Source organism: Castor canadensis, chromosome 1 (assembly GCF_047511655.1).
Source record: "Castor canadensis chromosome 1, mCasCan1.hap1v2, whole genome shotgun sequence".
Taxonomy (NCBI): Eukaryota; Metazoa; Chordata; class Mammalia; order Rodentia; family Castoridae; genus Castor; species Castor canadensis.
In genome coordinates, this window is record NC_133386.1 from 168,647,391 (window position 1) to 168,661,011 (window position 13,621).

The 13,621-nt window shown below is 33.8% G+C and overlaps 1 protein-coding gene across 1 annotated transcript in view; it reads right to left on the reverse strand.

Annotated features, from left to right (window-relative positions):
- LOC109674440 (doublecortin domain-containing protein 1) overlaps nucleotides 1-13,621 on the reverse strand; it is a 248,901-nt gene that overhangs the window by 215,434 nt on the left and 19,846 nt on the right. Inside the window, 4 exon segments of the mRNA XM_074043394.1 lie at nucleotides 7,019-7,069; nucleotides 7,072-7,180; nucleotides 7,675-7,831; nucleotides 9,051-9,320. Of these exon segments, the coding sequence (XP_073899495.1) occupies nucleotides 7,019-7,069; nucleotides 7,072-7,180; nucleotides 7,675-7,831; nucleotides 9,051-9,320 (587 nt within the window).

The window sequence follows — 13,621 nt, forward strand, 5'->3', positions numbered from 1 at the left end:
CACTAGTCTGACATATCATCTAAAGTATGTCTTCAATTTAAATTTGATTAAAATTACAAACATCCCATCTATTGTGCCAATCAAAATGTTGTCACCCTTCCCTGAACTTTTCTATGAACTTTCTTTAAATAAGTAATGGCAGCTGAAAGTTAAGGCTAGCCCTGGGTCATGAGCATATTTTAAAATACAGTTCTTGGAACAGAGCACAGTAAGGTCTTTTGTAGCTCCTTTCATAAAACGTCTTGGTTTTTACCTACACCTCAGAAAGTTAGCTTTCAAAACTTCTAACTTAGATCTCCCATCACGTTGTAAGATCTCAGTAGAGAGTTTAATTTGGTTGTACTTAGGTTAAGATCTCAGATCTGGAAAATACCTTTGGTAGTAAAACCAGGTACTTGTGACAACCTGTTTGAAAAGCTAGTTGAAACAAGCTTAGAAAAGGATGGACCAAAAGAAGGAGAGTAGGTAAAGAGCAAGGAGATAGACAGTATATTTGATACCTATCACCTGCCAGATTTTTATAGCTGTCATCTTACTCACTCCTCCTAATAACACTGTGAGGTGTTATTATGCTGTTTATGGGGGAGAAATCTGAGGCTTAGAGATTTAGTGACTTGCTCAGCTTTGCTTTCCTGGCAGTGATAAAGAAAGAAACAAAATTGTTGTTGTTTTTGTTTTCCTGAGTCAGCCAGCTATTCTGGGAAGGTAAAAGTCGACACAAGGTTCTAACTAATAGCCATGACTATGTTTATAACATGCATTTTCTATTTAGTCAAAGGATTTATAGACATTTGATTTTCAAATAATTTATCTTTATTAGAAAAATAAGAAAATATCTTATTATTTTAAGATATTATTACCTTTATTATACAGATAAGGATCAGACCAGTTTGTCCAAGGTCATATAGCAGGGAGTAGAATCTTGCAAGATCATCTGACTTCTAGTCTAGTGTTCTTTCCACTAAACAATAAAGCATGTTTCACATCTCTCCTAGCAAATGTCTGAAAGCTTCAAAATGAATACTTTAGTAAACAACTCTGAAAGAGTAACTGCAAAATATATAGATGGACTCTTAAGTAAAGTAACAAGGAAGGTAGGCAGACAACTGTCTAAAAGATTGGATTTAAAGGTTACTGCAAATGTCTGTTTCATTTTAAAAAATATTTCCTTCTTTTGTTTCTATGACACTATTTGACACTATTTGTTACTGCTTTATTACTTTTTCATTTCCTTTGTAACACTTACATTGTCAATAAATACCTTGTATGGTTCTTTATGCATTTATTTTCTATATTTCCTCCTACCTCATTAGAATCTAAGTTCCATAAGACTTGTCTTTTTCCTTAAAAAGTTTTTTCTGCTGCTTGGGATTGAACTCAGGTTCCGGCACATGTCACAAGCACTCTACCACTGAGATATACTACCAGTAAGACCTCTCTGTCTTACATTCTTAAAGCTTGGAGTGATATATGGCAATAAATATATGTTGAATAGTTAAGTGAATGAATGAATGGTCTCCCATTAGCTCACACTATGCCTTCTGACTCTTTAGACAGAGAGCCATAGGTTGGGGAGGTTGTTTGATTTTTGTTTTGTTTACCATCTCCCATGCATTCTCTTAGCTCTAGGCAGGGAGGTAGTCTCTATCTACCCAGTCATGCAACAAAACCTCTTAAGGAGAAAGGGACAATATTTATAACCCTGTGAGTTAATATCCTAGTGAGGAATAATATTTGTCAGAATTCTTTGCAGCTGTGAGAGAAAGACATTATTCAAAATGCTTACAGTCAACTGTGACTTCATATCTAGAAATTTTTGGATTTCAAAAAAGCTAATATGATGCTAATATCATAATGGGGAATATATCACATATTATTAATGCCATCAAAAAGGTCCAGGGTAGCAGCCCATAATCTAACTCATTAATTATTTTCCAACAGTGTACTTGATTAGTTGTACTAAATGAGTCTCAACTGACAAATGAGTCATGAAAAACTGGACTTCTACAATCTTGGGTTTTGGAATTATAGATAAAAGACTATGGACCTGTAGTACTAACTCAGGGGTTAGGAGGAATACATACAAAATACTTAAAGCATATAACTGCATACGTGACCTACAGAAACCATCCAACCATTCACAATATCAGAATAACAATATTTATATGTACAATATTTAATGAATATTGTACATATTTATTAAGTATAGCTTCTGTGTATGTACACAATTCAACATTCCATGAGTATGTTTAGGAATTTGAATATTTCACAATGATTTTAAATTTGACAGTATAAGGAAATGTTGCTAGTGATGTGCACACATATTCTAAGTTGTCCTACTGGTAAGGACACTTTTTGGGGAGAGGGTCTCCTGTAATTGTCTTTGAATCTGCATCTAGTTTTGTAGTAAGAGTACACTACACACATAACACACTTAAAATTTTAGGAATTGGGAAATGTATGAAATATATGCCTATAGTTTTACCCTAACTTATAGAAATAGAAGAATCTTTTCTATTCTTTAGATTCTTTAGATAGACTCTTCTATCTAAAATGCGACTTTTTTTTTATTGCTTTTGAGTATATGCAGTTAAGTGGGAGATAAAATGGGCTAACAGTCTCACTTAATACATGTATTATTCAAACAAAGCAATAAAAGGGAATTTGGAAGGCCAACCCTAACTCCTGTGGCTGCCTGAATTAAGTTGTGGTTGCTCTGTAGGTGGGCATCACATAAGTCTAGCATTAGCTTTAGCAGGAGAAAGCAGCAATTGTTGTAGGCAGAACTATGGCTTTTTGTCTTGAGATTAAGCAGAAGAAATAGCAAGGTGTGATATGATGTGGGTAGTGGGTCACATCTTGAAACTTGTGCTTTTAACACACCATTAAAAATCAACAAACTCACTAGACAGATAATGGAACCAAAATATAACGCACGAATCCAGGTTCATTAAACTAATGAATTTTTTGAAAAACAAAATATGACAGAACATTTCATTATTGACGCAGATATGAGAAAAAGTGTTATGCTGCTATTTAGAATGTGTCTTGTGTGTCATGGAATTGAAATATTTCCAAATCATCAATAATTAAAATGATGAGAATCCATCATTTCACTGACATTTACTTCTACATGAAAAGATGGCCTATTTTAAATGTGCTCACACATATTCTTGTCAATCACAACCTGTCACAGCAAATTATTTCATTTTGTAGATCACATGGCAGCCAGCAGAAAATCTCTAGGTTTAAATTTAGATCTTAGGTATGGTACCAAGAACTCCTTCCATGGATTTTTTTTCTGTGACTACATTTTCATAATACACTATATATAAGGTATAAATCTTATTCATAATACTCAGTTCCACTTCTGGTTAACCACACTCAGGACTGAAATGAATCACTATAAATGATAACTCTGAAACCCAATAGTACAGTAGGATATATAGAAAGAGTGGAAATATAAACCTAAAATATTTTAAAGACAATCAGAGCTCCATATGGAACTTGAACCTAATGGATAAAGTCTAAGCAGTTTTCCTTCTCATTATCTTTTTAAGATATTTAAGTAATCACGGGGCACAAACCATTCCTTAAACTCTATTTGAGTTGTCTATAGTTCCTAGCAGTTTTATGAAGGTGCTAAATTCTTATAAACCACATGGATCTGATCCAAAACTTTTCCCTGTGCCACTAGCAAGCAGAAGCCTTAGGAAACTCTGAATAAAACTTAAACCATATAGTTATGAATATGAAAACTTTTTAAATGCCTTTTCTAATAATTCAGTAATTACATCCTCATGATTCCAATAGTATCACTAATAAATATCAGAATCTTTAAATATCAGAATTTATAAGATCTAATAAGACATTTTTACTAACACTTCTTATATAAAATATTTCTGTTGTATAATTTTTTCATACATAATTAATCTTTTGGATTAAGCATTTAACATTAAAATGTAAGAATTATTCTAAGACTGCATTTCAACAGGGAGTACTTCATGTCAGTCTTGACCTTGGCTTGACCTCTAAATGAAAGCTTTGTGTTTCGAGGTCTGTGATGAATAGCTCTCTGGCTTTCTATTAAATGTAGTGCCACTGGTTGTCAACAGTGATGCTCAATAGGGATAGCAAAACAGTTAAAATACCAGAGATGTTCTGTAGGTTTTTTTCTATCCTAGTAAATCTGGAATTACCATAACAGACATTTATGGTAATATACATTGATTTCCTAAACACTGATTTCCTAAAGCATAAGGAAACCAATAAAGTATGGAAATATAATTGCCAAAATATACATAGATTTTTTTGACCTTCCTGTGGCAGAAATAAAATAAGTTTTCTTTTGGAGGAAAAGTTTTCCTTTGATTTGCAGTGTTGAATAGTGTTCTTGGTTTTAAGGATTTATAACTTATTTACCCAATTTTATCCCTATGCCAGGGCTAGACATATAGTAGTTACTCAATAAAAATGTTTATTGTTTTCAATTTTTTATTGAAGTAAATTGAATTTAAATAAAAGATGAAAAAATAATGATAAAGAAAGAAATCAGAATATGAGCCTCTACCTTCATCTGTTTCTGGTCTGACCTATTGCATGGGCACATAGTAGGCTCTAATAAATTGCTGCATGAATGAAAATCAGTAAATTAAAATAAGGTCAGGCTACTGACTCTTTGACTTTGTACATAAAATATTCATACTTATTTAGAAAGATCTATCAGTAACACCAAATCTTGTTTTTCACTGTTTACATTTAGCATGTTCAATCTTCCAACTTCTGATAATGCCTTTGCACCCTAAATGTACCTACTATCTTCAGTTATTCATACACATTTTATTTTTATGTACATTTGTGACCAAGTTAGCAGATTATTGATAATTCTATAAAACACATGCTAGAAAGGTCATCTTCAATCTGACTTAGACGATTTGAAAAAGTCTATAGGAATATGTGAGTGATCTATAAACACATCACGTACATTAAGCTAAATATTTTCACATATATTTGTGTGTATAATGCATGCATATTTACATTTGTATTCTTAATATTCTGAAAGAAATAAAATATCAGCATTTAAGCTTATATATGAGCATAATTTAGATGAGTGGCTTTCCCCCATTTATACTTCTAAGTCTTTTTAATGGACATGTGATATGCTAGTCTGTGTCCAAGCTCACCTACAATTTCTTTTCTCAAAAGACAAGACACATCTGCCACCTGCTCTACTCTGTGTCCCAGCAACAACTGTCGAGCAGCACAAAGATTGATTATCAGTCAAAAACCATTGCACAACACCAGATTTTGGTGGGTTAAGCTTGCTGATCCAGCAAGAGATGGTGTGAAATTTTCAGGAGTGTGTGCCAACATTTTGGTACTAAAAGAACAGCAGTGCATGTCACAGTGAAACACAGCCAAAGATATGCAGACAAAGCAGAGAAGTTTTTTGTTCTGAACTTAGCTTTATAAAAGGATAAAAGAGAAAGCAAAAAGTAAGAGGAAATTAGTTTGTACATTTAAATATTATTCACCAAGCTTAGTTAAGTGGGTGACATTGTTATCTGAGTCATACATGTTCAGGAAATTTTCTTCTTAGCTTAGCTACAAATAATTTTTTATATATCTCTTCTATGATACTGTCATCCATAAGAAAGGCAAGAATTTCTAATTAACCAAAATAACCAAGGATCGCGTGAAGCAATCATACATAAAAATCTGAACATATTTGCCTACTAAGATTCATATTTTTCTACAAGCAAATATATCCATGAATACAAAATAAAGGCAGCTGTCTTTTAAAGTTAAATGAAAAGTTTGAAAATATATGGGTCTATTCCATTACACTGGGAATTGTTAATGAGTATTATAGCAACAAGTTTCTTTACAAGGGCCAAATTATCTTGAACTTTCTATTGAATTCAAGAAATTACTTATTTTCTGATGATCACATATCAAAGAGATAGAAATCCTAGTATCATTTTTATACAGAAACATTAATACAAGAGGGATTTTCATCACCTCATCTGTAATGAACTCCAGAATTATTTTCCTTCTACTTATGCAATTACTGCCTAGACTTGCCTTTGATTCACCAGCTTTATAGGAAAAAATTTTACAGAAAAAAATTACTTCTAATAATGTATAAAAAACATAAAGGAGTACAGCAGTTAGACACACTGAATTTTTATGGCAAGGTTGTTATTCCTTATATTATGCAAATCTGATTATCATATATAGCACTTGAAAATGAACTCTGAATACAACATGCATGGAAGAATATTCTTAGATATTAGTACTTTTAATTCTCTCTTAAAATCTATTCTTTCCCACTGATGAAACAATTTTTTAATTACAGAAAATCCTCCCATTTCTGACATGTTAAAAACAATGGGCATTGAAAAAGAAGCCTGACCTGAAATATAGAATATACATACATACATACATATGTACATACATACATATATACATATATAATATTTTGAGGTTAAAAAAATCAAAATTAAGCTGAGGCACTTACCTCAGGAAAAATGTTATTAGGCAAATCACATGTATATAAGAATTATATGTTCATTACTGGCCATATTTTCTTAATTACATTAATGCCATCTGAAAAAAGACCAAGAGTATAAATGAGTAGATGATACTTAAAACTTTGAACTATTTTCTGGAGGAATAAGTCTAATGAATTATGTCTGGTGAGTGTCACAGAAACTAAACAGTAAATTCAATAATCTCTGATTTAATTTATTATATTTTCACCATTTAACCTCCTGCAGGCTCCCTAATGTCTATTCAGATCTATATTAAATTAAGCACCAATGCTAATGAAGGGCAATAAACGTGGCTGTCAGTGGATTTTTCTTTCATTAAGCACATTATCCTCTTACTGAGCTGTAAATGCGTAAACATTAGTTTTGTTAAACCATGCAAAAAAGACAGGATGAAAATCATTTTTTAATTGTATCCCTTAAGCAATTTATCGTATGTGGGGGTAGGGTGTTTTTTCCCTTTTTACCTTTAGTTTTTTTTAATATATCTAAAAAGGGCTCTCCTGTTGAAACATAACCTCGGCTTCATGGGGTACATCTTCAGGTTTGAGGGCTTCCTTGCCGTCTGCCAAGAACACTTGTCGTGCGACCATGTTCAGATTCAGCTTGTCCGTGCACTCCTCCAGCAGCTAGAAGAAAATAGAGGTAAGACAAAGTGATTTACAACAAGGAAAGTAACACATTTCTACAAAAACAAAAGGATCTAACCATCAAAATAGAAGCCTAATTGAGTCACTTGTCAAATTCAGTAACTTGATCAATATACTGTAACTATTTTCTAGCAGTTGAATACATGGAAACGAAAGGTAAATCACAGCATTAAGGATATCTAATTATTTCTAATTTAACCTTTAAACAATCTGTCATTTCAATAACTATAAAATATAATGTCATCATATTTGTTTAATTAATCATTCAGTTTAACTGCTAACTATACCATTTTACATTGGTTTTAAAAAGGAAAAGAATAAAATACCTGCGTGATCTATTGTATATATAAGCAATTTACACATTGATTCTTAAAAAGAAAATTTTAACACAATAAATGTTGTGTTTCATTTTTTATATTATAAAGAGAGTAAGGGAGAAAATAAAGCACTGAAAACTTTGAAATATTAGTTACCAAGGTGATGGTTGGTGCAGTAACTTTGGCAAAGACTGTTCTAGATCCATTTTTGTAAGCTGTTACTTTAATCACTCTTGGTTGAAGTTTGTATCTTTGAGACAATTTTTGCCAGTTCTGGGCAGAATGAAATTTTAGAGAGGAAAATTTTAAGACTCTAAAAAAAAAAAAGACTCAAAAATTGGTAATGTTAATTACTAAACACTTTTTAAAAATTTTTAAACAACAATATCATTTAAAAAAATGTATCCAACATTTATTCAAATGTAAGCCCTAAAGATTGTTTCTGTATGTGTAAGTATTGCCCAATAAGACTTTTTTATAGAATGAGATTGACACTAATATTGAAAAACACTTAGATCAAGAAAAGTTTACCAGTGCTGCTCGTATTTCAGCTAAATCATTTAATCATGATAAAACACCAAAACATTCATTTTAATTATATACCTGAAAAATTAAATAGATGATACATAGAGAGGAATTAGATAAATAGATAGACAGATAAATAGATAGATAGACAGAGTGAATATCTGCTATATTATAATAAAAAAAAGTAATATGGTGTTACTGTCATGAAATAGAAAATGCTAAGATTTTCTACGAGTTTTCATATTTATGAAAAGCCTTTGATTTTAAAAATTCATATAGGTTATAATTAAAACTTTGATTCTAAATTTAATTGTATTGCCTTCATTTCAAATTGTTTGGACAGTAAGAGGTAAAATTTCTAAGTTTTATCTTCAGGTAAAACCTGTTTTCATCTTTATTATTTTTTGGCAAAAGTACATGGTAAATTTTTTACTTCAGAATTCTCTAACCATGTTAAACAGTAATGTCACACAAGTAAAGTCAACATTTTAAAATGAAAACTTCAGGTAAATTTAAACCACAATATATCTACATATTCAAACACCTAAAAAATGGGAATCTCAGCTTCTCAGTTTGATTTTTGTTTTCAGTCCATGAACTCTTAACCATTTATGATAATAATCTCAATGTGAAAACATATGCACAAGCAGCTTTATAATAAGTTCAATCCTGTTTTAAAATAATGCAAAATATCAAAAGCCCATATTTATTCATTTCTTAAAATAAATATCCTGGGAGCCAAGATATTTCCTAGTCCTAGCCTGATTCTGCTTCAAGTATTCTTTTTCAGGGTTTTTGGTTATCCAGGTTGAAGTGCATCTCATGTTTTCCACAGTGTAATTAGCAATATTCTACTCTGATCCTTTCAAAGAAACAAAAACAGAAACAAAACCCAAGAGATGTGTTATATTTAATGTCTGAAATAGTCAACTGAATCACTATAAATTCTCCTCAAGGGAAAGAGCTTCAACAGTCAGTTAAAAGGAACAGAGAACAGCTTTGATTACCTCAGTTGACCCACAGGAACACTGCCACGTCTGTTTCTCTTGGATGCTGATATAAAACAAGAATTGTTTTTACTGTTTGATTTGTCACTATCTGGGTTTGATATTTCCTCATGGCTGTGATCTGCTGCTGTTTGATGTGCAGAGTCATCCTGAAGTCCTGACCCTTCCAATACCACCGCTGAATGCAAAAGTCTGGTGGGGCCAAATGGAGGCTACAAATCCTCGTCAGTAGTTTTAATAACTGCTTTTGCCTGGGATGACATCAACTCCCTGAAGGAAGCAATGTGGGGAAGAATACAGTGACTTGATTGTAATCACTATTAACAACTGCCACATAACAACTCATTGTGGACTGTGTATTAAACAAAATACTGCACGCTTGGCTGGTATTTTATTTAATGCTTACAATATCTCTGGGAGGTAGGTAGTATTTTTATCCCCATTTTATAGACAAGAAATTGAGGCTCAGAGAGGTTAAATGAATTTACCCAATGTCACGTAATCAGCAAGTGACAGCGTTCTACTAACATAAAACCTTCTAAGTTTCATTACTTCACTTAGTTAAACTAAAGAAAAAAGTTTGTGGGATGCTTGAAACAATATAACAAAAAATTTAAATGAGAATCATTTTATCAAATGCCAACTCTCTCTCTCTATAAGGAAATACTAAAGTAAAAGAAATGTGGGCCATACCGTTAAGAAACTTGCAAACTATCCCCCAATAGAAAACCTGGGTAAAATATGAAAAGAATTTGTTGAAAGCCAGCTTAACCTGAGAAGGAATAAAGCTAGTAAAGGTTGCATCCCGATATGTTCAGCACTGTCCTGGATTTGACACTGAAAGTCACACATCCCAGGAACTCCCTCAGTCTCAGACAAACTGGGGCAGTTGGTCACCATAACTCGTGTTTAAGTTGAAAGAGTGGCATGTAGATGAACAATGGTGTGTGGACAGAGGATTATATGACCTGGGATGATGTGAGAAAGATGGACTGTTTAGATTTTACTTGTAAAATAAAATGAAACAAGTTTTAACATATTTGAGAATATAGAGCTGTACAATAATCAAGCAGAAAGGATGGTCAGTTTCCATATGTTACTGTAACTGGGACTGTTTTTGTGCACACCAAATCTACCTCTTTCCAATTTGCTAGTTCTTCAATTATACATAATGCTAGTTCTTTACACATAATACAACTCCCCTTAACATACACATACGCTCAACTCTAAACTAACATGCCTACTGACAAAAACTCAGCAAGGACAGCTCCCTCTCCAAAACTTTCACATCCACAGATATCATTATAATTACATTACTTCTGGTCTGCCTTTTTTATATCTATAAATGAGTAAAATGTTCAATTATTAAGTAGTCATCTGTTACAGGGAAATGTGTGTGTGTGTGTGTGTGTGTGTGTGTGTGTGTGTATGTGACAGAGGATCAATGGGAGCTAAAAATCTGGGATCCAAGAAGTTGTATTGTTATTGTTACTGTTGTTATCACACGTATCTATTTTAGCTTGCCCCGACTGAGCAGACTAGGGAGAGGAGTGGCCTTCCTCCACTCTGAAGGTCCACCCAGGTTCAAGACTATGGCAAACAATGTCTTAAGAGCATGGTTGGACTCTAGCCCAGGAAGGACCTTCCTGAAGACCAAATGTGGCATCTGACTTTCACAACGGTGATGACGGGTGGTGTGCAGCAGCTGTCATGTCAGTGTTTCTGCAGCAATGGCAGCACAGCTGCAAATGGCCACTAAGCCCCTCACCCTGGGGAAGGAGTATCAACAGTCAGAGGAAGATTCACAGAGCTATAAAACAGTTCCCAGTTCCCCCAAGATATGGTTACACGGGCAACACTGAGACGCAACAAAAATGGACCATCTGGCTCACTTGTCTGTTGTCAGTGTTGGCCCAAAGGAATATGAATCAAAAGGTAAGACTGCCCTCCTTGTGTCCATCTTAAGGACAGACAAAAAAAAACCCAAACCTGCCAGCATGACAACTTCATCATCATAATACAGGACTTAATTCTCCCTTCAACAACCTTCTCATTTATTTCTAAGAATGCATTACAAATTCCTAAAAGTACCTCCTTAAGTTCCTGTTAAAAATTGGTTGGTGAGTCACGACTGTTTGAACTCTCTTCTTCCCTCGCTGCCTCACTACTGCCACCACCATCACATGAGCAATGGTGTCCATGCCAAAATGTTGCCACTGAGTGCTCCCAGACATTCCAGTGCTTAGAGTGTCACCGTCACTGCACCGGTGGTGAAAGAGACTTGACTCCAATCCTATCCTGCACTAAGTTGCATGAACCCTGAGATCCTGAAATTGTGGACAGAGTCCCAGGGAATCCTCCTTGAATAGGTCCATCAGTTTTTGCCCTTTAACTGCCCAATTAGAGGGGCTGTCATTTAGTCCAAAAGGTCAGACAAGGAATAAATACAGTGTCATAAGCTTCATATTGACAACAGTAACAGTTCTAATAACTACTGCCGACACAGCTCTATTCATGCCAATCCCTATTCTAAGCACTTCACGTATATTTCTCATTTAATCCTCACAACAGCCCTATACTCTTTATGATACCTTATATGATTACTTTCCTTTCAGAGATGAATAAACCAAAGGCTTAAATAATTTGCTAAAGGTCATATAGCAGGCCTATATCAGAGATAGAACTCAAGAACTCAAGTCTAGGCAGTTTTGCTCAGAATACCTACTTAACCATAATCCTATAATATTATTTATTACCCCTATTACTTCCTTATTTTTTGTTAATTAGAAAATGGGATCTCTTATTCAAATGATGCATATAAACAGATACTACTAGAAGGAAAATGGAAATTTGGAGTATGGGACAGCCATTTGCGGGACGTGGCAGGATAAGGAGATAGTTCTACATTAGTAGCAGTGAACCAGTAATGCCCTCTAGTTAATACAGTTATTATATCTAGATTTAATTTCTATATTTGATTCCCCAAAGACTGTAGCCTCGTTTTTCTTTTATCTGTCCCACTTTCTTCTTTGAAAAATCCTTTTCTCCTCTGAAAAATGTCTTAGAAATCCCAAGAAATTCTACCTTCAAACATATAAATATGTACATGTATATGTGTAGACATAGTCCTCCTTTCAAACATAGCTTTTGTCTTTTGAGAACTGAGCTTATTTACATTTAATATATATTTATACAGTTATCCTCTTCATCAAGACAGTTTGTCTTCCAATTAGAAAATTTAGTTTGTTTACAGTAATGCTTATATCTATAATCTCCCCATGATGTTTAAATTTACATATTAACTTGACTGAGCCATGGAATACCCAGATGTCAGGTTAAACATTGTTTCTGCCTATGAGGGTGTTTTCAGGGGATTAACATTTGAATTGGTGGACCAAGTAAAGCAAATGGCCCCCCGCAGTGTTGATGGGCATCATCTAATCTGTTGGGGGCCTGAATAGATCAAAAAGGCAGTTAAAGGTTGGATTTTCCCTTCCTGTGCTTGAGACCTTCAGCTGACCATCAATCTTCTGTCCTTGGCACTTCTGGCTCTCAGGCCTTTAGACTCTGAGAGCTCCATCATCAGCTTTCTGACTCTCAGTCAGGCCTTTAAACAACACTGCTGCCTCCAACACTGCTGGCAACTTACGGGGTTTCTCAGCCTCCACAACTCAGGTGAGACAATATCTTATCATGCAGACACACACACACACACACACACACACACACACACACACACACACACACACACACACAACAGCCTACTGGTTTTGTTTCTCTGGAAAACCTTGACTAATTATTTTGTTTTACCTACCTGCTTATATTCTTTTCTTATCTTCTTTTAGATTAAAAATGTTTAAATTATTTTCTTTTCCCTTCAATCATGTTGCATCTTACACATGGTTTAACTTTGTTTTTACTGGTTACAATATGAATCCTTACCTTATTAAACTTTAATATGTTACTAATTTGTTAATGTCAAGACAATATAAGAACTTTTGAATGCTTTATATCCATTATATTATTTGAGCTGGTGAATATTACTTATTTGTATTTTTTTTCTTGGATAGTGTACCTGTTTTTCATGGCTCCTGACTTTATACAGGAAGCTCAAATCCAAAATTCTGCTTTGCTTGGGATTGGGGGGGTTACATCATGTCCTCCCTGCTTTTCTTATAAACTATTAATTACATACATTTTACATTATAATTGAAGATCTACATTTGTTACTGTTATCGTTAAAAAATTCAGCAAGTTGCATGGTAGTTTTGTTGGACTCCATCCTTCCTGATTGATATGGAATTGAGTTTAGTGCTGTGCTCACTTTTATTTATTGCTTCATCTATAGTCTCCATGGAAAAGTTTAAGTAATTTCTTTCTATGCGGATTCCTAAAACAACTGTTCTAGGAAATAGTCTTTTGCCCTTAAAAAAAAACTCACCCTTTTCTTACCTACTATTGAGACTTTCCATAACATTTTGGAGCCTGGACTAATTTTATAGCACAGATTTCCTTTTTAATTTTTCTAGACAAGTCTCATCAGCTTCTCTTTGAAGTCTCTGCTATGTTTC